Source organism: Procambarus clarkii, chromosome 19 (genome assembly GCF_040958095.1).
Source record: "Procambarus clarkii isolate CNS0578487 chromosome 19, FALCON_Pclarkii_2.0, whole genome shotgun sequence".
Classification (NCBI taxonomy): domain Eukaryota; kingdom Metazoa; phylum Arthropoda; class Malacostraca; order Decapoda; family Cambaridae; genus Procambarus; species Procambarus clarkii.
In genome coordinates, this window is record NC_091168.1 from 322507 (window position 1) to 346026 (window position 23520).

A 23520-nucleotide genomic window follows, 5' to 3' on the forward strand; every position below is an offset into this window, starting at 1 on the left:
GATTTATAATTTATATTATTTGTGAACATTTATAAAATATAATTTATGATTGCTAGACTTTCAGTTATGAGTTGTATTACTTCTGCAATTTATAGCATTGCTTACGCCTCATGCCTATAAATTTTATTATTGGACTTGCAATTATGATTCGTATTTAATACGGCAATTTTTCCCGCAATTTACGCTTCGCTTAAGCTTCACGTTTAATTTGTTATATTAAGGGACTTTCAATTAGGATTTGTATTAAACTATTGCTTATTGCCTTTGCGCCATTAAGTTAATTTCAGCTAGGGTGCGCTAGTTGCAGTGCATTTGGGTTGGGTCCCCCCCCCCCATTTTTTCCTCTGGTTATTTCGTCCTATTACTCTCGTTTTTCCCTCATTGTATATTCTAAATATTGTGCATTATTTTGACCACCCATTCTTCACTCGTTTCGGCAGTACATAAGATAAATTTGGAATGCTACAGAGAAGTTTAGCATGACCTCGCGCAAGTTGTCATGCAAACTCTTGAAGCGTTCCACCTTTCCTCCCAGCCTAAGCTTCATGCTGTATTAACTTTGCAAATTCGCAGTATTGGTTTTTCCAGGTGTATGTCTTAACTTCGGCTATTCTTAATTGTCAGCTTATTCCAGTCTTATTTTGAGCAAATTTGCCTGCAGTCGGACATACTACTTCTGCCGTGGATATCCCTATGCACCGTTGGTTATTTACTGTACTATATTTATATTAATTCTAACTCTTATTTACAGCTCAGAGCAGTGTTACTTCTTTGTGCTTGCTACACCCGTTTCGGCAGTAGCCTTCCCGGCATCCAGTTATTTCAGCCAGCTCGTTACAATCTTTATGGTGGCGAGTGTACGCTGACTGGCTTATGCTTGCCATACGGCAAGCATAAGTATGCATTATATTGTCGTTTTAATAGTGAACACGTACACATATTCGAAACGTCCAAAGCTGGTGGCGAAGTGGTAAAAATATAAGTGTGCGATGTTGTCAAAGTACGAAGTGTCTAAACTGACACTTTTATACAACTACAAAAATACAAAACAAATACAAATAATTATTCAGGTAAAGTACATACAGACTGGGTAAGATGCAAAAGTTGATGGATTTATAGATAGAGCTAGTACATACAATGCCTAAAGCCACTATTACGCAAAACTACAAATATCTTCGGTTTTACTTAAAAAATATTTGTCTGGTAAAAGTTTTATATAATGCTCCCATTTCTGTCTTTCTTCTGACTAATAAATAATTTAAGTTATCAAGATGTTTTCAACCATATATTTTCGGCGTTCGACTATTCCAACATGGGCGACCATTTTGGAAACGCGATACTTGGGTTGATCTAACTGTTACTTGGGTTGACTCAACTGACACTTTGTTAGTTCCATTAATGTTCGGAGCACATCCACTATGGAAGAACTGTTTCCTTCAAAAAACATAATCGTGTAGCATTATGTTTAAAGAAACAATTCCAAGTACATTCTTTGGTTGGAAAAACATGGGTATAAATACAAGTCGTAATTGTAAATGACCAGTTACAAACAAAAATAAGAAGTAGGAAAATTGGTATGTGGAACCATACAAAACATTGGAACCCTTAGTTGATAAGAGGGTAAACAACCGCCGCCATTTTAGCAGCACCACCCGGGGATGTCCAGCACGAGCATTAAGGGAAAACCTGGACACAAACTGCACTTATCATAAAAAAGAAGCACCACCATTGACCGCCAAGTGCTCACATCAAGTCTAACTCTAAGAAACAACACTCAAGCCTTGACGCTTCTCCCAACATCCGGGGGAGAAAACCTTCATCAAACTGCACCTGTCATAAAGAAGATGAAGACTCACCAGTGTCCACAGTGTCCGAAGGTATTCACCTGTCCTTCACGTGTGAAGCGTCACATGTTAGTGCATTCAGGAGATAAACCTCACGAGTGTCCAGAGTGTGGTAAGAGATTCAGTGAGCGTGAACATGTGAAGACTCACATGTTAGTGCATTCAGGAGATAAACCTCACGAGTGTCCAGAATGTGGGAAGAGATTCAGTCGGCGTGAACATATGAAGACTCACAGGATGGTGCATGCGGATGAGAGACCTTTTCAATGTGCCGAGTGTGGCAAAAAATTTAGAGAACGTGGAACTATAATACAGCACATGTTAGTGCATTCAGGTGACAAACCTCACGAGTGTCCAGAGTGTGGGAAGAAATTCAGTCAGCTTGGAAATATGAAGGCTCACATGTTAGTGCATTCAGGTGAGAAACCTCATGAATGTCCTGAGTGTGGGAAGAGATTCAGTCTTCTTGGACACATGAAGAGGCACAAGATGATACATGCAGTGCATTCAGGTGACAAGCCTCACGAGTGTCCAGAGTGTGGGAAGAGATTCAGTCAGCTTGGAAATGTGAAGTCTCACATGTTAGTGCATTCAAGGGACAAACCGCATGAGTGTCCAGAGTGTGGGATGAGATTCAGTCGTCGTGGAAGTATGAAGACTCACAGGATGGTGCATACGGAAGAGAGACCTTTTCAATGTGCCGAGTGTGGCAAAAAATTTAGAGAACGTAAAACTATAATAAGGCACATGTTAGTGCATTCAGGTGACAAACCGCATGAGTGTCTGGAATGTGGGAAGAGATTCAGTCGTCTTGGAAGTATGATGTCTCACATGTTAGTGCATTCAGGTGACAAACCTCATGAATGTCCTGAGTGTGGGAAGAGATTCAGTCGTCTTGGACGCATGAAGAGGCACAAGATGATACATGCAGATAATAGGCTAAACACTTCGAGTGTGGAAGGTAATTAAGAGAATGTTGAAAGATAATGAGGCACATAATGGTATATTAACTTACCTTTAACCTAACAGTATGCTATCACAATGTTAGTTGGATGTTCTTCAGAGGTAATTATATTTCGTTTGTAAAAAAAACACTTCTCCATGAAAGGTAAAAATCTGAAGATATTTTATTACATGGTTCTTTTATGAAAGTTAGATGACCAAGCAAGAACTACAGAAGCTGTCACTAGGAAAACTTAAAATTGCTTATAAGTATAGAAATATCTCTTTAGTTTAGCAAAGATAAAACAAAGCTTTAAATGTTTTTCTTCATATTTATGTTAGTAATAATGTGCTTTGTTTTTGCTTCCTGTGGAAATTTATTTAAAATTTATTATACTCTGTAGCTAAATTACGGACATTTTTGTTGTAATATTATTTAGCACTGGAGTTGGTGAAGAAGACAGTCTGAGACGTACTTAAGAAGAGATCATTTGATTGGTAGGGAAATGTATGTTAATCAAGGATTTTTCTGATCAAATTTATTTGTAAACTGATGTCCATTTTTTTGGCCTATTTATGAGTTCATCTCTTGTTTATAAATATTTCACCGAAGAGTTTATTGAAGGCAGACTGGTATTTATAACTGTCAGTCAAGTTACTATAAAATTTAAATTTATATTACTCTAGAAATTTATATCACTCTAAATTTATCAGAAATTTATATTACTCTTGCATAACTTTATCAGTTATGCTGTAATTGTCTGGGAATAATATTTTACCCAATTTACCTGAGGGTAAATATAGCTGATGAGAACAGGAAGCCAGCAGCTTGTTTCAGGCCCCCATCCATCCCCCCATTTGCCTTGATCTTTTCCAGCTATATTTTGAAATTCAGCACAGTTTTGGCAGTTATGGCTTCGGCGTGTGGGCAGTTCCATCAATCAATAACCATGTGGGTGAAAAAGCCTGGTTCAAAGTTATATTACCCTGATTGGCAATTATATTTGCCTGACTGGCATAATCCTCTCTGACAACTATATTATCCAAACTGGCAATTATATTAAGATGATTGTGAATTACAATAAGCCTGACTGGCAATTATATTAGCATGACTGTCAATTTATATCAAAGGGATATTTATTTATGTAGTGGTGCTCGTGGATTCCATTACATCTATCAATGAAAAGTTTCAGATTAGGATTAGCATTTAGGAACAAGGTTTTGGACATATAAATAGCACAAGAGAATGTGTAGAGCGAGTGTATATTTAGCATGTTCTGGGATTTAAAGAGAGAGATGCTGTTTGTTGTTTGTTGTTTGAAGACAGTTTTATACTTCTGATAGCAGAGTTTTGTTTGATGATGATGGGCTTGAAGTAATTTGCAGTGGATGAATGAACCCCATGCACAGATACCATATGTTCAGATACCATCCCTAATTTACAAGAAAGCGTCTAGATTTTTAGCTCCAGCCATTGCATTGCTCTACAACAAATCATTTGGACTACAAACCTTTCCTGATATTCTAAAAAAAAAAACAATAGTAACCTTAGTCCATAAAAGTGGCAATCTCACTGAAGTCAACAATTATAGACATATATCAATTCTGCCAGTTTTTGTCTAAAATATTTTAAAGACTTAATCTACAAACAGCCTTACTCCTATTTAGCAAAACAAAATATACTTAGTTCTTGCCATGATGGCTTCAGGCCCAAAAAAGGACCACTCATGCACCGATTAGTATGATTAACTTAATATATGCACCTCTTGAAAGAAATAGGTATCTTGTTTATTTATTTGTTGGCCTATATAAGACTTTTTGATACTGTTAACACATTATCCTTCTTAAATTACAACATTACGGAGTAAGAGGTCACTCACTCCAATACCTACAATCTTGTCTCATTGACAGGCAAGTATGTCTCTGTGAATGATTCCAATTCTCCCACTCTACCCATTAACACTGGTGTTCCACCGGGCAGTATTCTTCGCCCTCTCGTCTTTCTCATCTCTACCTCCCTTTCCAGCCCATAGCCATTGTGATGGGCTTGGTTGGTGAATGTAACCTTACCTTGAGGTGTTTTCGGGACATAGCGCCCCCGCGGCCCGGTCGTCGACCAGGCCTCCTCGTAGCTGGACTGGTCAACCAGGCTGTTGGACGCGGCTGCTCGCAGCTTGAAGCATGAGTCACAGCTTGGTTGATCAGGTATCCTTTGGATATGTTTATCGAGTTCTCTCTTGAACACTGTGAGGGGTCGGCCAGTTATGCCCCTCATGTGTAGTGGAAGCATGTTGAACAGTCTCGGGCCTCTGATGTTGAAATAGTTCTCTCTCAGAGTACCTGTTGCACCTCTGCTTTTCAATGGGTAAATTCTGCACATCCTGCCATGCCTTCTGGTCTCATGTGATGTTATTTCTGTGTGCAGATTTGGGACCAGCCCCTCTACTATTTTCCATGTGTAAATTATTATGTATTTCTCCTGCCTGCGCTCAAGATAATACAGATTTAGGCTCTTTAGTCGGTCCCAATAGTTTGTTTTTTATGTTTGTGTTTTTTTGTATGTTTATGTTTTTTATTTTTTATGTCTATTTATTTTTTAATAGTTTATGTTTAGATGTTTTACTGAGTGGATTCTAGCAGTAAAGGTTCTCTGCACACTCTCCAGGTCAGCAATTTCTCCAGCTTTGAAAGGGGCTGTCATTGTGCAGCAGTATTTCATACTAGAGAGTAGTAGCATCTTGAAAAGTATCATCATTTGTATAGCATCTCTAGTGTGAAATGTTCTTGTTATCCAACCTGTCATTTTTCTAGCAGTTGTGACGGTTGCTTTATTGTGTTCTTTATATGTAAGTTCATCCGACATGAGTATACCCAAATCCTTTACATTGCCTTTTCATTCTATGTTATGATTTGACTGCATTTTGTGCGTGGTTTCCATTTTTATATATTTTTTTCCCGTAGCATATGAGCTGGAACTTATCTTCGTTAAACACCATATTATTTTCTGTATCCCAAAGAAAAACCTGATTTACATCTGATTGGAGGTTTGCCGTGTCCTCCGTGTCAGCGGACGGTGTTGGCTACTCTGTTGTTTTTCCTGATCGCACTTATGTGTGTCGCTTGCCTCCGGAGACTAGCATCTTTACAGCGGAACTTTATGCTATTCTCTATGCTCTTCGTCTCCTGCTTTCTCGTTGTCAGTCTTCCTTTGTAGTTGTTGTTGACTCTCGTAGTGCCCTCATGGCTCTCGGGTCCTTTAATGCGGTTCATCCAGTAGTTGTCGAGATCCAGCATTGGCTGTTTCTTGTTCACAGTAAATTTAAGTCGGTTGAGTTTTGTTGGGTTCCCAGCCATATTGGTGTGTCTTTAAATGAGCGTGCGGATGCTGCCGCCAAGGAAGCTGTCCGCTCTTGTCCCATCTCTCGTAAAGGCATTCCGTATTCCGACTTTTACCCGGTTATCCATTCCTCAGTCCTTACCCGTTGGCAGGCTTCTTGGTTGTCTGTTACTGGTAACAAGCTACGTACTCTTAAATGTTGTGTTTCCTCATGGCCGTCCTCCTTCCACTGTAACCGGCGGTGGGAAACAGCTCTGGCGAGGTTGCGTATTGGCCATACTCGCTTAACCCATGGTCACTTGATGTAGCGCCGCCCTGCTCCTTATTGTCCTAGTTGCATTGTCCCTCTTATGGTCGTGCATGTCCTTCTTGAATGTCCTGACTTCCAGGACGAGCGTGTGTCTTGCTTTCCGACCGCCCCTCGCGGTCACCTGTCCCTCGATAGAATTCTTGGTGACTCGGATACTTTTGATATCGTTCGCCTTATGCGTTTTTGTTCTCGTATTGGCATCCTTGGTGATATTTAGCGCCCTCTGATTATTTTGCGTATTTGATGGTGCTACATAGCCTTCCCGGTTTGGTGCCTTCTTTTGATAATTACTTACTTAGTGTATGTGGGTTGGGGTTGGAGTAGATGAGGGTAGTATCATCAGCAAACAAAATAGGTTTCAGAATGTTAGAGACATTAGGCAGATCATTAATGTATATAAGAAATAGAAGAGGTCCCAAGATGCTGCCCTGTGTCACTCCAATGGTTATTGGTAGAATGGGAGAGATTATATTATTGATGGCTACACATTGGTGTCTATCACTAAGATAGGATTGGATATAGTCTAGTGCATGGCCTCGGATTCCATAATGATGGAGTTTACATAATAGGTAATCGTGATTAACAGTATCAAAGGCCTTTCTCAGGTCAATGAAGAGTCCAATTGGAAACTCATTTTTGTCAAGGGCTGAGTAAATTATATCAAGGAGACTAATTATTGCATCGTTGGTACTCTTTTGAGAGCGGAAGCCAAACTGACAGGGGCTAAGAATGTCAAATTTTACGAGATAGGAGTAGAGCTGTTTGTAGATAATTTTTTCAAATATTTTTGATAGTATGGGTAGGTTCGATATTGGTCTATAGTTGTTTATGTCTGACGGATTACCTCCTTTATGAACTGGCGTTACTCTTGCTTTTTTAAGGATATCAGGGAAGGTATGACACTCAAGGGATTTGTTGAACAGCAGAGCTATAGGTGGCGCAAGGGCATGGGAGGCACTCTTGTATACAATGGATGGGATTTCACTGATGTTCCCAGCTTTGGTTTTTAGTGAGTGTATGATGGACACAACATCTGACGGGCTGACTGGTGAGAGGAGAAGAGAGTTTGGATAGCTGCCTGAGAGATATGTGTTGATATGTGTCTGAGTCTGTTGGATTTTACTTGCAAGGTTAGCACCAATCGATGAAAAGAAGCTATTAAATTCATTCGCCATTTCTAAGTCAGATGACAGTGTAAGGCCATCCTTAGAGAGTGTTATCTGGTTGTGGGAGTGTTGTTTAGTTCCCATGTTGTTAGAGATGGTATTCCATGTGCTTTTCATGTTGCCTTTTGCTTCTTTGAATCTAGTCTCATAATATGAAAGTTTTGCTTTTCTTATGATACTGGTAAGCACTGATGAGTACCTTTTAACTACTTCCATTGAAACTAGGCCACTCCTAAATTTCTTTTCGTATTCATGTTTTTTGTTGATTGATTTAATTATGCCACTTGTGAGCCACGGGTTATTTTTTCTTTTATCAGTTACTTGTTTGGTAAGGAGGGGACAGTGAGTGTTGTAGAGGCTTAGAGTTTTGGAGAGAAAGAGGTTAGTTGATGAGTTTATATCCTGTGAATTATTAAATTCAGATTCCCAATTAATATTGTGAAGTGCATTAGAGACATTGCCTAAAGCTGATTCACTATGTAGCCAGAATGAAAGTTTTTTGGTTTCTGGTGGTGATGTGTCAATGTTTGCTATGAGGAAAGTAGGATAGTGGTCAGTTGTTCTGTCATAAATTATCCCAGATGTAAGGGGAGCTGTTATATTAGTCCATAGGTGATCCAGGGTAGTGGCAGATGTTTGAGTGACTCGGGTGGGCTTGGTGATTGTGGGGATTAGCATACAGGAGTGCATGCTGTTACGGAAATAGTCAACTTGAGGGTTGTTTTGAAGACCCAGGTCAATATTGAAATCACCTCCCAGAATGATGTGATTTTTGTTGAGATTGTTATTTATGATAAGATTCCTTACATTGTCAGAGAATAAAGCTATGTTGGTATTAGGAAATCTATAGATGGCACCGATTATCAGGGAGGATTTAAGGGATTTACTGGAGAACTTGGCAAAGGTATATTCACAATAGTCGTCTCTATCACTAATGACACTATTGCAAATGAAGGTATCTTTGTAATATATTGCTGTACCGCCACCTTTTTTATTAGGCCTGCAGTTATGAAAGGCTTTATAACCAGCTAAATTGTAGAGTTGGGTATAGTCATTACTTAGCCAAGTTTCTGTTAAAATGATGAAAGATAATTTAGTACCTAGTGCTGTAAGTAGTGCATTTATATCATCAAAATGTTTACCAAGTGACCTAACATTTTGGTTGTAAACTGATAAGCAGGTGCTATTTAGGAGTTTGTTTTTTGCAAGATTTGCTGTGTAATACCTGCAGTAATGATGATCAATGTGCTGATTTGTGTGGATATGGGACAGAAGATTTCGATCAGGATCAATATCAGTAAGCATATAGATAAGATAATGTCACGATACAATAAGATAAGCAATTACAGGAACAGATGAAAACTAAATCTGCTGTAAAATAGAAAGTAATTATAGCAAAACACAGCAATATAATAATATAACAATACAATAAGAGCTTACAAAGTATTGAGTCTGCTAAAATTAGAGAATAATTATGGCAAAACACAACAATAAATGCAAGTAAACAAAAGAATTGAAACAATTAGAGGTAGAATAAAGGTCACTAGATAGCCATGGAGGATACACAAGTTTGGTGGAGAGAACAAAAAGTCAGTAGAGACTGTCAAGATGAATATATAAAAAAAAAAATTGACAAATGATAATTGTAAAGTAAAATAATCTAAAGATAATAAATTTTATTTAGCTTAGTTATAACCTATAATTAGTATGAACTTAATTAAAAGAACAAAATGAGATCAATAATTGATTTCAATAAATGACATAGATCAATACAATTAAATTTAAAATTTAAATGGAATAGGGTAAGATTAGATTTAAGAGTAAAATTTTACAATGAAACTGAGGTAGATGCTTGCATAAGTGCATGGAGACTTGATGGATTATTTAGGAAATTATATGAATGAGAGAACATTAGGTAAATGGTAAGGCAGAGACAGTACCTTAGACAAAGTTAGATTAAGTTAGGTTAGGCTCAGGCACTGAAAGAGTTATTTTAAGTACTGGCATTGGTCGGGTTCAGGTTTTCAGATATACCACAATCACTAAAGAAGGCCAGTAGTTGTTGGTCACATTTTATTTCATATTTTTTTCCTGTACTTTCCTTCTTCGCAATAATCGTTCCATTCCTAGTGTAGCACTGCTTGATAAGACCAGGGTTTTGTTTGCGAATTTGACGCAGCCTGAAGAGGAGGGATCCACGCTGCTTTGTAGGACACTCATTTATATAGAGCTTGGTTTTATGCTTAGCAGCTGATTGTATGAGGTCAAACTTCGCAAAGGGATTTGCAAGTTTGATGAGCATTCTCCTACTGCTACGGGGACTGTTTTAATCTATCCTGATAGCTGATTTGATTTCAACACTGACTCTGATCTTTGAATTAATTAGGGTGTGGGCTATATTACAACAATTCTCACCTTGTTGTTCATCAGGTAGATCAGTAGAGCTAATGCACTAATCTATCCCTATCTCAACTATGGTATCTGTGCATGGGGTTCAACCACTGCAAACCACCTCAAGTCCATCATCACCCAGCAAAAATCTGCTATCAGAATAATATCAAATTCTGCTTTCAGACAACACACAGCCCCCTTGTTTAACTCCCTAAACATGCTAAACATAATCTCACTCCACAAATTCTCTTGTGTCAACTACATTTACAAAACCCTGTTCTTAAATGCAAATCCTTGTCTGAAACTCTTCCTGGACAGATGTAATAGGACCCATTATCACCACACCAGAAATAAATATCTCTTCGATATCCCCAGAGTTAAACTTAATCTGTGTAAACACTCTATGCAAATAAAGGGACCCAGTTTATGGAACTCACTCCCTACTGAATTGAAAAGCTGTCCAACTTTTACATCATTCAAAATCAATACTAAAAAGTACCTAATTTCATCTTCATAGTTTTTCACTTTTTGCCTTAAAATTGCACTGTATCTATTGCTACCCAATCTCCCAACCTTTATGTTCCCAATTTGAACATCTTTACCATTGTGATCATTGCTGTTTTCTTATATGTGCTGCCAATCTGTTGTATGGTGTTTATAAATCTTGTTTATCTGTATCTTTTGCTACCCAGTCTCCCAATCTTTATGTACCCATTCTGAACATCTTTACCATTGTGATCATTGCTGTCTTATATGTGCTGTCAATCTGCTGTATGGTGTCTATTAATCTTGTTTAAATTACTAATCAAGCTGTCAATGTAATCAATCAGAGCTTTAATATAACAATGTGCTTTAATATACTTACTTATCTCTCTCATCTCATTTTTCTCTTGTAATGTATCTTTAGCATTTATCAATTCTGATTGAAATTACCTACTTAAAATTATCTGCTAGATTAAGGACCTGCCCGAAACGCTGCGCGTACTAGTGGCTTTACAAGAATGTAAATACTGTACTACCCAATGTATTCTCACAAACCCAATGTACCTTCTTGTATATATAAATAAATAAATAAAATAAATAAATAAATAAATAAATAATTATCAGGGAGTCATGAAGTTGTTGTTGCTCTTGGTCATCTTCGGAAGCCGCCTGGTGAATCTGAAGGAGATTGATCTGTTTTTCCAGCTTTTGAAGGAGGTCACTTTGAGCTGAGAGGGTTTCCTCGGCCTGAATCATATGTATTTGATCCATTGCATCATTTGCAACAGTTTGTAAGTTGAGAAATTATTTCCTCCTTTATGGAGTGGTTCTATCTCTGCTGAATTTAGTATTGTCAGGGATAATGCCAGTATCTAGGCTTTGTCCCCAAAGAATGTGAAGGGCCTGCGATAGTTTTTTTTACAGTCCTTGATGAATATGGAGTTCCAAGAATCGGGACCTGGTGTAGAGAGCATAGGCATACTGTCCATGGCTTCTTCAAAATCCAGTGGGGATAGGGTGACATCTGATACATGATTTAATGTTGGTTTCATAGACATGAAAAACTCATTCGGGTTATCAATCTTTAGTTTATTTAGTGTATCGCTGAAAACAAAGAGTTGTACTGTTTCCTCAGTATTTCGCTCATTTCTTAGTTGTCATTTGTAAAAGTTCCATCTCCCTTTCGCAGAGGCCCTCCAGTATTTTCCACATGTACAATTTTTTTTTTATCTCTCGTCTCCTTTCTAGTGAGTACATTTGGAGAGCTTTGAGACGATCCCAATAATTTAGGTGCTTTATCGTGTCTATGTATGCCATATATATGTTTTCTGTTTTCCCTTTATTTCAGCAATCTCTCCTGCTTTGAAGGGGGAAGTGAGTACTGAGCAGTAATCAAGACAGGACAGCACAAGTGATTTGAATAGTATAACCATTGTGATGGGATCTCTGGATTTTAAAGTTCTGTTGCTTGGAGTGGCCCACAGACCCACATATCTAGCACAGCCCTTTTGGTCCAGCACTTCAGTGGTCTCTGATTGTGATATGGCACCTCTAATCCTCATTGGTTCTATTCTGCATTTCCATCCATTTCTTTTGCTCCAATTTGTTGTTGTTGTTGTTCTGTGCAAATTTGTGACCTGGCCTTCAAGTATCTTCCATGTATATATTATTTGACACCTCTCGCATCTCCTTTCCAAAGAGTACATTTTGAAAGCTTAGATACGGTCCCAATAATTTAGATGTTTATCGTGTCTATGTGTGCTGTATATGTTCAATATATTCCCTTTAATTCAGAGATCTCTCCCGCTCTGAAAGTGGAAGTGAGTTTTGAGAAATACTCAAGATGGGACAGCACCAGTGATTGAAATAGTATTAGCATTGCTGTGGGGTCTCTGGAGTTGAACGTTCTCATAATCCATCCTATCATTTTCCTGGCAGCCACTATATTTGTTCAGTTATGTTCACTAAATGTTAGGTCGTCAGACCTCATAATTCCCAAATCTTTTACGTATTGCTTTCCTTTTTTTGAGTAGGTCCGGTTGTGTCTTGTACCCTGTGTTTTGTTGAAGTTACTCGTTTCCACCATACCTAAGTACTGTAACTGGAACTTATCCCCGTTAAACATCATGTAATTTTCAGTTGCCCAATCGAAGACTTTATTAATATTTGCCTGCAGTTTTTCAGTGTCTTTTATGGTAGAAATTTTCATTCTGATTTTTTTATCGTCTGCAAAGGATTATCTTGTGTACCGTACCTTGTGTTGGTTTCAGGACTTAGCATCCCCGCAGCCCGATCATCACCCTGGCCTCCACGTTGCTTGCTGGTCAACCAGGATGTTGGACGCTGCTGCTCGCAGCCTGACGTATGAGTCACAGCCTGGTTGAAAAGGTATCCTTTGGATATGATTATCAAGTTCTCTCTTGAACACTGTGAGGGGTCAGCCAGTTATACCTCTTTTGTGTAGTGGAAGCGTGTTGAACAGTCTCGGGCCTCTAATGTTGATAGTTCTCTCCCAGGGTACCTATTGCACCTCTGTTTTTCAACGAGGGATATTCTGCACATCCTGCCATGCCTCCTAGTCTCATGTGGTGTTATTTCTGTGTGCAGGTTTGGGACCAGCCCCTCTATTATTTTCCATGTGTAAATTATTGTGTATCTCTCCCACCTGCGCTGATGAGAATACAGATTTAGGCATTTTAGTCGGTCCCAATAGTTTAGATGTTTTACTGAGTGGATTCTAGCAGTAAAGATCTCTCTGCACACTCTCCAGGTCAGCAATTTCTCCAGCTTTGAAAGGGGCTGTCATTGTGCAGCAGTATTCTACTGTAGAGAGCACTAGCATCTTGAAGAGTATCATCATTGGTATAGCATTTCTAGTTTGAAAAGTTCTTGTTATTCAACCTGTCATTTTTCTTGCAGTTGGGATGGCTACTTTATTGTGTACAGTACTTTAAAGGTAAGGTCTTCCAACATGAGTACAGCCAAATCCTTTACATTGCTTTTTCGTTCTATGTTATGATTTGGCTGCATTTTGTATGTGGTTTCTGCTTATATAATTGAATATTTTCTGTAGCACAAGCGCTGGAACTTATCATCATTAAATTCCATATTTTTTTCTGTAGTTCATTGAAAGACCTGATTTACGTGTGATTGGAGGTTTGCTGTGTTCTCTATGTTGTTTACTCTCATAAAAAATCTTAGTGTCATGTGCAAAGGATGATACAGTGTTATAGATTGTGTCCTAGTCTATGTCTGATATGAAGAGAAAATGTACTGAAGCAAGCACAGTACCCTGGGAGACTGACCTGGGAGAGGGAGACAGTGTTAATGGTCCGGATTTTATTTTGTTGACTATTACTCATTGGGTTCTGTTAGTCAGGAAATTGTAGATCCATCTGCCTATTTTTCTGGTAATTCCTTTTGCACCCATTTTGTGTGCAATAGCACCATTGTCACATTTGTCGAAGGCTTTTGCGAAATCTTTGTAAATTACATCAGCATTTTGCTTGTCATCCATACCATCTAAGGCCATGTCATAGTGGTCCAGCAACTGTGATAGGCAAGAGCGCTCTGTTTTGAAACCATGTTGTTCAGGCTTATGGAGATGCTGTGATTCCATGTGTTTTGTGATCTTATTTCTTAGCACTCAAAGATTTTTTATGTTGAGTGATGTCAGTGCTATCGCTCTGTAATTTTTTTCCTCTGCCTTATTTCCTCCTTTATAGAATGGTGCTATATCTGCTGAATTTAGTAGGTCAGGGATAATGCCAGTATCTAAGCTTTGCCTCCAAAGAATGTGAAGGGCCTGCAACAGTGGTTTTTTTTACAGTTCTTGATGAATATGGAGTTCCAAGAATCAGGGCCTGGTGCAAAGTGCATAGGCATACTGTCTATGGCTTCTTCAAAATCCAGTGGGGATAGGGTGACATAAGATATATGATTTGATGTTGGCATCACATCCATGAAAAATTTATTTGGGTTATCAATCTTTAGTGTGTGTAGTGGCTCATTTCAAACAGAGTCATACTGATTCTTCAGTATTTCGCTCATTTCTTTGTTGTCATCTGAGAAAGTGCTATCTCTGTCGCAAGGGCCTGATACTAGATGTCGTTTTTGATGACACGACATAATAGGATACAAGATGACACGAAGCTGTTACTAGTATTTTTGTCTATATCCGAGATTGGAATGAGAAATAGCAGCGGTGCAAGGACTGTGCCCTGGGGGGTACAGAACTTTTCACTGCGCTTGGTCTTGATCTTATTTGATCGACTATCACACTCTGCATTCTGTTTGACAAAGTTGAAATTCCAACGCCCCACTTTACCCGTTATTCCCATTGATTTCATTATATGGGTTATCACTCCCATTTTATGCTCCATGGTCACATTTGTAGAATGCCTTTGCAAAGTCTGTGTACACAACATCTCGCCTGGCGTTCCGCGAGCGCTATGTCATGGGTTCGTATCCTGGCCGGAGAGGATTTACTAGGCGCAATTCCTTAACTGTAGCCTCTGTTTAATGCAACAGTAAAATGTGTACTTGGATGAAAAAACGATTCTTCGCGGCAGGGGATCGTATTCTAGGGACCATAGGATTAAGGACTTGCCTGAAACGCTACTCGTACTAGTGGCTGTACAAGAATGTAACTCTTGTATATATCTCAAAAAAAAAAAAAAAAAAAATCTGCATTTGGCTTTTCTTCTCAAAAACTTTCAACTTTCATTATGTGTTAAGTTAGTGCAACTGGTCTATAATTTTTTGGCAAAGCTTTACTACCTTCCTTGTGCAGATGAGCTATATATGCTGATTTAGGTGCTGCTGGTATCTCCCCTGTATCCAGGCTCTTTTTCCATATTATACTGAGTACTCATGCTACTGGTACTTTATATTTCTTTATGAATATTGAATTCCACGAGTCTGAACCTGGGGCTGCGTGCACGGGCATGTTGTCAATTTCTCTTTCAAAATCTTCCAAGTTCATGTTAATACCAGTTATATTATCTGCAGCTTGTATGTCATTCATAAAGATGCTGTCTAGATCTTCAACTTTCATGCTGTTAATTCAGGTGCTAAACAGTCTCATACTGGCTTCTTAGAATTTCACTAATTTCTTTGTTGTCCTATGTGTATGTTCCTTCAGTTATAAGTAAAGGTCCGATACTGGTGGAGATTTTTTATTTTGATTTTGCATATGTGAAAAAATATTTAGGATTTTTTTTTATCTCTTGTATAGCTTTCCGTTTCAATTCCATTTCCTCACTCATATGATCACTTCAACGTCTGCTCTATTCATAGAATTATTTCTTTGATCTCCCCGTTTAGATTTATTTTTCTTTTTAAAGACAGTCGTGTCTGTTTAAGCATTTCCGTTAATTTTTCCTTTGTGCAGTCGTCTGCGTTCTTCTTTTAGAGTGGTCCTCTTTCTGACCCTCCTCACAGGCATGTGCTTCAAGCAGATCTAGTATACTTCAGCTGTCAGTTGAGCTATTTACTGTAATTACCGAAGTGTAATTATGTAAGTGTAGTTACAGGATGAGAGCTACGCTTATGGTGTCCTGTATTCCCAGCACTCTTTATCATATAATGCTTTGAAGATACTGACGGTTTTGGCTTCCACCACCTTCTCACTTAACTTGTTCCAACCGTCTACCACTCTGTTTGCGAAAGTGAGTTTTCTTATATTTCTTCGGCATCTTTGTTTAGTTAGTTTAAATCTATGACCTCTTGTCCTTGAAGTTCCAGCTCTCAGGAAATCTTCCCTATCGATTTTATCAATTCCTGTTACTATTTTGTACGTAGTGATCATATCACCTCTTTTTCTTCTGTCTTCAAGTTTTGGCATATTTAATGCCTCTAACCTCTCCTCGTAGCTCTTGCCCTTTAGTTCTGGGAGCCACTTAGTAGCATGTCTTTGCGCCTTTTCCAGTTTATTAATGTGCTTCTTACGGTATGGGCATCACACAACCGCTGCATACTCTAGCTTTCGCCTAACAAAAGTTGTGAACAATTTCTTTAGAATTTTGCCATCCATGTATTTAAAAGCAATTCTGAAGTTAAAAAAGTGTGGCATAGGCTCCTCGCACAACGTTCTTTTATGTGGTTCTAAGGTGATAGTTTTCTATTTAAAACCACCCCTAGATTTCTTTCTTTATCAGAATTCTTTAAAGATTTCTCACATAATTTATAGGTTGTGTGGGGTCTATGTTCTCCTATTCCACATTCCATAACACGGCATTTGTTCACATTAAATTCCATTTGCCAAGTGGTGCTACATATACTTATTTTGTCCAGGTCTTCTTGAAGGGCATGAAAATCATCTAAGTTTTTTATCCTTCCTATTATCTTATCATCATCAGCAAACATGTTCATATAATTCTGTATACCAACTGATAGATAATTTATGTAGACAATGAACATCACTGGTGCAAGAACTGAACCCTGTTGTACTCCACTTGTGACATTTCTCCAGTCCGATACATTCCCTCTGATTACTGCCCTCAGTTTTCTATCAGCCAGAAAATCTTTCATCCATGTTAGAAGTTTACCTATCACCCCTCCAATATTTTCCAGTTTCCAGAACAACCTCTTATGTGGAACTCTGTCAAAAGCCATTTATAGGTCCAGATAGATGTCAACCAAACCATCTCTTTCCTGTAAAATCTCTGTTGCTCGATCATAGAAACTGAATAAATTCGATACACAGGATCTTCCAGATCGAAAACCATACTGTCTGTCTGATATTATATTATTTCTCTCCAAGTGTTCTACCCATTTAGATTTTGTTATTTTTCCAATATTTTCACTGTTAAACTTGTCAATGATTCAGGTCTATAATTGAGGGGGAGGGGTGGGGGGGTCTTCCCTGCTGCCACTTTTGTAGATTGGAACTATGTTCTTCATCTGTAGACACCTCTATATGCTCTATGTTGTTCTCTGGAATTCTTATTGTGTCTAGTTCTCTGAAGATCTCATTTTGTATAACACACTTTGGAACTTTTTGTTTAATATTTCACACATTTCCTTTTCATTTTTCATGTATCTGTCCCCTATTTTCAACCTCTGAATATATATCCTTTACCTGCAGCTTGCTTTTAAGGAATTTATAGAAAAGGCCTGGATCTGATTTACATTTGTTTGCTATACCGTTCTCAAAGTTCCTCTCTGCCTCTCTCCTTACTGACGTGTAGTTGTTTCTTGCATCTTTGTATCGCTGGTATGTTTGGGGGTTTGGCCTCTTCCTATAATGATTCCATGCGTGTGTCTTTTGATCTCTGGCTCTCTCGCAATTTCTGTTGAACCAACCCTGTTTCCTAGTCTGCATGTCTGTTTTGGTATGAATGTTTGTGTGCCTTCATCATATATTGTGCAAAATTTGGCATACATCTCATTTACTTCCTTGCCTAGCAACAAGTCTGTTCAATTATACCCAAGAAAAAAATTCTAAGTTCCCCATAGCGTCCTCTCTTGAAATCGAGTTTAATAAGTGTTTCACTCTACCCATATTCTACTAGATTTTATCGCATAGTGTATTTAATGTCGAAGAGGACGTGATCACTCTTTCCCAAGGGAAGAAGGTACTGGATGTCAAATATCTCTTCTTCTTTCCTGGTGAATACTAGATCCAGTACTGACAGAACATCCCCTTCCCTCATTCTTGTGGCCTGCTTGGCGTGTTGATACATGAATGTTTCCAAGATGAGGTTTACAAATCTGCTTGTCCAAATGTCCTCTGTTCTTGCCTCGTAGGCCTCCCAGTCTATTGCCTTAAAGTTGAAGTCCCCCAGTACCAACAATCAGGATTTATCTTTGTCAGCTCTTACCATAATCTCTCTCATGACCATTATGAGGCCCTCTTTTTTGTCATCTAGTTCTTCCTTTGTCCATGTGTTGCTTGCTGGTGGGCTGTAGACATTTAAAATTATCAGCTTATCTTGATTCCAGAGCTGCAATGTCATTATGTCAATATCTTGAGGATTTTCAAATACTAACTCTCTTACCTCCAGGTGTTCGTTCACCAGCACAGCCACTCCTTTCCCCTTCCTAGTTTTCCTGTCACGTCTCCAAACTGAGTAGTCCCTTGGGAATACAACCTCATTTAAAATATTTTCTTCAAGTTTTGTCTCTGTTAATGTGATAATACCTGTGACTTTGAGCTGAATTATAGCCTTGAACTCCAATATTTTTTATCTCACTCCATCTATATTGGTATATACTATTTTCAGGAATATGTTTCCTTTCCCTTTGTTCTTTACACCCCCTTCCTTTAATGATTTTGTTGTTTTGTCTTTATGTACCATTTCACAAGCTTTACAGACCCTGAAACTTTGTAGAAAAAAGAATTCCTTTCTTCTTCATTTCTATCCCCATTCAGACATTTCGCTTCAATAAGGTTCACTTTCAGCTTTTCTCTGTCCTCTTTTGAGAAGTCTTATCTTATTGACCAAAGTTTGCCATCCTCGTCACATTGCAATTTTCAGGTATTCCGAAGCACTTCTGGCATATACTTCACTCCATTAAATTTCACCCTTAACCCTTAAATGGCACATGGCTATATACCATTTGACACCCACAGGCGCATAAAAAAAAAAAAAAAAATTCTTCCAAACCTGTTAATTTGTGTTCACTGATCATGGGAAAAATAATAACAAAATCGTGAGTGGCATATATTGCCCGCTATAGGGCGGGGAAGTCTGGCAAAAAAACAGGCGCTGACTCAGCGTGCGTCCCAGCGGTCTGTTGATTGCCAGCTGTCAGGCCGGAGTTGCCACAAAGAGATAATTACCTAATTATTTCAATGTCTCTGATTTATTTTTCGTAGTTTTTTTTGCTGTAATATTATTCAATAGTGTGTAGTGTGATATATTTATATAATAAAATGAGTGAATCATCGCTGTACTCAAAAATATGGTGTGCATATTGTTGATTCAATTATGTTCATCAAACAGTGAACAAACAGTGGTGCAGTCTCCGTGGTGTAGTGGTAAGACACTCGCCTGGCGTTCCGCGAGCGCTATGTCATGGGTTCGTATCCTGGCCGGGGAGGATTTACTGGGTGCAATTCCTTAACTGTAGCCTCTGTTTAACGCAACAGTAAAATGTGTACTTGGATGAAAAAACGATTCTTCGCGGCAGGGGATCGTATTCCAGGGACCATAGGATTAAGGACTTGCCCGAAACGCTACGCGTACTAGTGGCTGTACAAGAATGTAACAACTCTTGTATATATCTCAAAAAAAAAAAAAAAAAAAAAAAAAAAAAAAAAAAAATACTTTGTCGGTTATTACACTATATACACAGGTTATATATAAGTATCTGCATGTTTTGTTCACCATAACGAACCACTAAGTTGCTATTATGAGTCAAAAAGTAACGAGGAGTGACCACCGTGTACCAGCCAGCCACTCCCGCCCTCCCTCCAGTCATCTGACTCGCCCACATTCTCCTTCCACAATATTGTTTTTGCTTTTATTCACTATATACAGATGCTATATATAAGTATCTACATTCGTGTTCACCATAACGAACCACTTCGTTGGTATGCTGAGTGGCAGTGGCAGTGGCAGCCAGTGACAGCCCGCCACTGGCTGCCACTCCCTCCCTCCCTCACCTCACCTGACTTGCCACCATTCTCCACCCACCATACTGTTTTTGCTATTATATACAGACGTTATATATAAGTATTTACATGTTTTGTTCACCATAACTGTACATTTAAGCTTGTATATTGAGTAAAGGCACAAAGACGTAGGACCTCACACAGTCAGCTGGCTGCCGCCCTCAAGGCCAGACGTACTAATATTTCTCCTCCAGCAATACTGTTTGTGGTGTTATTACGCTATATATACACATTATATATAAATATCTACCTGTTTTATTCACCATACTTGTACAAGTAAACTGGTATGGTGCCCAAAGACCATCGTGGTAACCAGCAAACAACTTGATAAATAGTGCAGACGACGCCACCACCCTCACCAAAATGGCGGCTCCCAACCTCCTACTCCTGCTGTTTATACCCTCTATACATCCGTTATATATAAGTATCTACATTTGTGTTCACCATAGCGAACCACTAAGCTGGTATGGTGAGTGCAGTCAATAAAAGGTGGCCACACACAGTCAGAAGACATCGCCACCACCCTCCCTCCCACAGCATTACTACTCCCTCCATGGCGCACAGCGCTAAATATCACCACAATCCTGCTATTATCAGAACCCTGGTCAGTTTTATCACAATCAGGGGTCTTCTGTAATAATATCATCGCTACATAATAGCATGAATAAGTATATTATGGCATTTTTAGGCGATGCTGTGGTCACACCCTGAACAGCAGTGCTATGAGCTCATGCTGCGTGCGTCAGGCTTGGTAGCTCACACAATATTGAGGCCCCTAACACCCGGGAATTTGGCCCACGATTTAAAAAAAAAATGGCATCTGTTTACAAGAGCCCTGATGAAGGTATGGTGAACCCTGTGTATCCACGGGCCATTAAATCTTGCGTAGTACTCCAAAGGATCACATGATGCGATGCGCAATTTACTACAAGTCGGTCAAAGCATCATATGATGCGATGCGCAATTGAAGGGTTAAGGGGGGGTTCTTGTCTTTCTTATATTTTCCTATCCTCCTAAAATCACTCAGACTATATATAGTCCCTGTGTGGGCGTTTTGTCGCGTAGGATGGTCTCCCAATGAATGTTTCCAAGGTCTATATTTATTACTTCCCAGTCGATCCTCTTATTGTTGAAATTGAATTGATTGAATAACCCTTCTCACTTGTTGGTTCTCTTGGACTTGCTGCTGTTATTAATGTTAGTTTGCACTTCAATGAGCTTATAGTCTGAGTGTGTAGAATCTGAGATTGTAATGTGTCTGATTAGTCAGGTGAGTAATGGTTGTGGTGTCAGTGTAGCCAAAAGTTTTGCTGTATTTTAAATTATTTTTAATTAAAAACAGTCTGTTCAGGGTGTGCTAGAGGTCAACCCGTTCTCGCAAATTCGTATAGTCAATATTGACTTATTAAATACATGCATAGGTGATATACTAAACATAATAGATACCCATAAAAAGCTTCATAGAAAACACCGACCTTACCTAACCTTGTTAGTATGTTAAGATAAGCATCTTATTGCTTCGTAATTACAATTATTACTTAACCTATACCTATGATAGGTTAAGTAACAATTGTAATTACGAAGCTATAAGATGCTTATCTTAACATACTAAGAAAGTTAGGTAAGGTCGGTGTTTTCTATTAAGCTTTTTAAGGGTATCTATTATGTTTAGTATGTCACCTATGCACTTATTTAATAAGTCAATATTGACTATACGAATTTGCGAGAACGGGTTGTAGAGGTACACCTTTCTTATCATTTGACTTTTACACTAGAATATGAGCTCATTTGGACATAGTCAAGATGAGTGTTTATTTTCCATAACTGTTGTTGTTGTCTACCTTGAATGGTACAAGCTGGTGAGTTGTGAAGTTCATGTACATTATTTGTTTATTAGACCCGAGACCAAATAAATCTTTTGGGTGTAATTTTATTCATTTGTTAAGAGCATATGCCCAAAGGGCCCAAAGCCCATACTTTGGGCACACTTTTCTGTAGTGTAAGTTTGCCTAGCGTGATAAATAACAGAGATCGTCATTATCCAGTTTCAGGGGATGGGCGGGGGTTTCAGGCCATCCTCCAAAGGTTTCACAACGTCAAGAAAACAGTAGTCTCTCATACCCTACCTGAGGCTCCAAAACATAAAATGGGACAGTACGTCACTTTTTTTGAGCCGCTTTAATTTTCTAGTACATTTTTTGGCCTTGTGTGATGCATAAGAGCGAAAAGTGACGTTCTTTACTGGAGGACAGGTTGGGTATTTACTCAGAGTAGAGAGAATATTATAGAGAATCTATTTTCTGTTTTTACTTGACAGGTACACCACTTGAATATGGCGTTGCTTGTGTGGCTGTGGTGGCGAAGTGATCTAGCCACAGTGGTGCGACCCATCGTGGGGTTCCTGATTTACGTCCTGGATGATCCCAGACGCGCCTTAGCCGGACCTTAGCACACGCCTTAGCCCGGACACAAGTTAAAACCCCTCAATACGGCCTTTGTGGATTTGTTCATTAGATGTATCACGCTATTGTGATTTCTGTATCATAAGTGATGTCCTTTTCCTTAGGAATGTATTCCATGATTTGTACAGATAAAGGTTTGATTGATAACAGTTGTGTACCTCAACATGTCTTGATAATAAACAATAAAAGTATATTTGTGTTTAAAAACTGATTATTGCTGTCAAGTTTCATAATTTCTGGAGTACAGTATCCACTCAATTTAACAGCCTATATGGGGCTGTACCCAGATCGTTATTTCCAGGGCTCCGATATTTCCAAAGTTGGTGAAGTGTCGGTAATATTTTGAGTAACATTCAGGTAAGATGTATTTTATATAACTAAAATGAAATAAAGTTCATTGCATAATTGCATTCCTAGTTAGTTCCTGTGTTAGGGCATATGTCACAGGTTACAATTAGTAATTCCTTCATATAAAAAGTTTGATAACACAAGTGGACAAGTGGATCACAAAACAAGTGAACCATATTAACCAAACACCTCCCTCACTGCTACTCTTCCTTCACCATTACTCTTCCCTCACTACCACCACCCTCCCTCTCACTGCTCCAATCTCCCCCCTCCCCCGCGGTCCAGCTCGTTGCAGCCGTGAGGGGGCTTGGTGGGCGGCTATCGGAGTGTGATGCTTCTTTGGGCAGTCCCCCTGTCCTTTTGTAGCCTTGTGCTCCTGCTGCTGTCCTCACTAATTTTGCTGGACGCCTTTTCCTTTTGTTTCGTTTTTCTCCCCCACCTCCCTCTTCTCCTTTCTTGTTGTCATTTCCTGCTGACCTTGTGCCTGTTTTGATCATTCTCTTGGCTTTCTTTTGTTTTGATGCTCGGGTGTTTGAGGAGGCATACCCTTGCACCCATAGAACTGTAGTACCCAATGTCTAGAGCGAGGGGAACCTTTTATTGTCAATCCCCCTTTCA

At 38.9% G+C, this 23520-nt stretch overlaps 1 protein-coding gene and 1 non-coding gene across 3 annotated transcripts; both read left to right on the forward strand.

Moving 5' to 3' along the window:
• The first annotated feature begins 424 nt into the window (after positions 1-424).
• On the forward strand, positions 425-529 carry LOC123765401 (U6 spliceosomal RNA). The gene has a single exon (XR_006773712.1). It is a non-coding gene; the product is annotated as a U6 spliceosomal RNA (small nuclear RNA).
• A 1011-nt stretch (positions 530-1540) lies between these two features.
• Positions 1541-22745, forward strand: LOC123765347 (zinc finger protein 543-like). Of its 2 annotated transcripts, XM_069326902.1 has the most exons (3): positions 1541-2805; positions 12744-12861; positions 22410-22745. In XM_069326902.1, exons 1-2 carry the CDS (start codon positions 1845-1847, stop codon positions 12839-12841), a joined length of 1059 nt encoding a protein of 352 aa, XP_069183003.1. In that variant the 5' UTR covers positions 1541-1844; the 3' UTR covers positions 12842-12861; positions 22410-22745. The 2 variants fall into 2 exon arrangements, with proteins under 2 accessions (XP_069183003.1, XP_069183004.1); XM_069326903.1 differs by lacking the exon at positions 12744-12861 and having other exon boundaries at positions 1545-2805.
• The last annotated feature ends 775 nt before the right edge of the window (positions 22746-23520 follow it).

Bases quoted from the DNA above. Each gene is read 5' to 3' on its own strand.
- LOC123765347 (XM_069326902.1), top strand. From the start codon at position 1,845: ATGAAGACTCACCAGTGTCCACAGTGTCCGAAGGTATTCACCTGTCCT. The intron at 2,806-12,743 runs GTAATTAAGAGA...TGTTGGTTTCAG, and splicing joins AAACACTTCGAGTGTGGAAG to GACTTAGCATCCCCGCAGCC.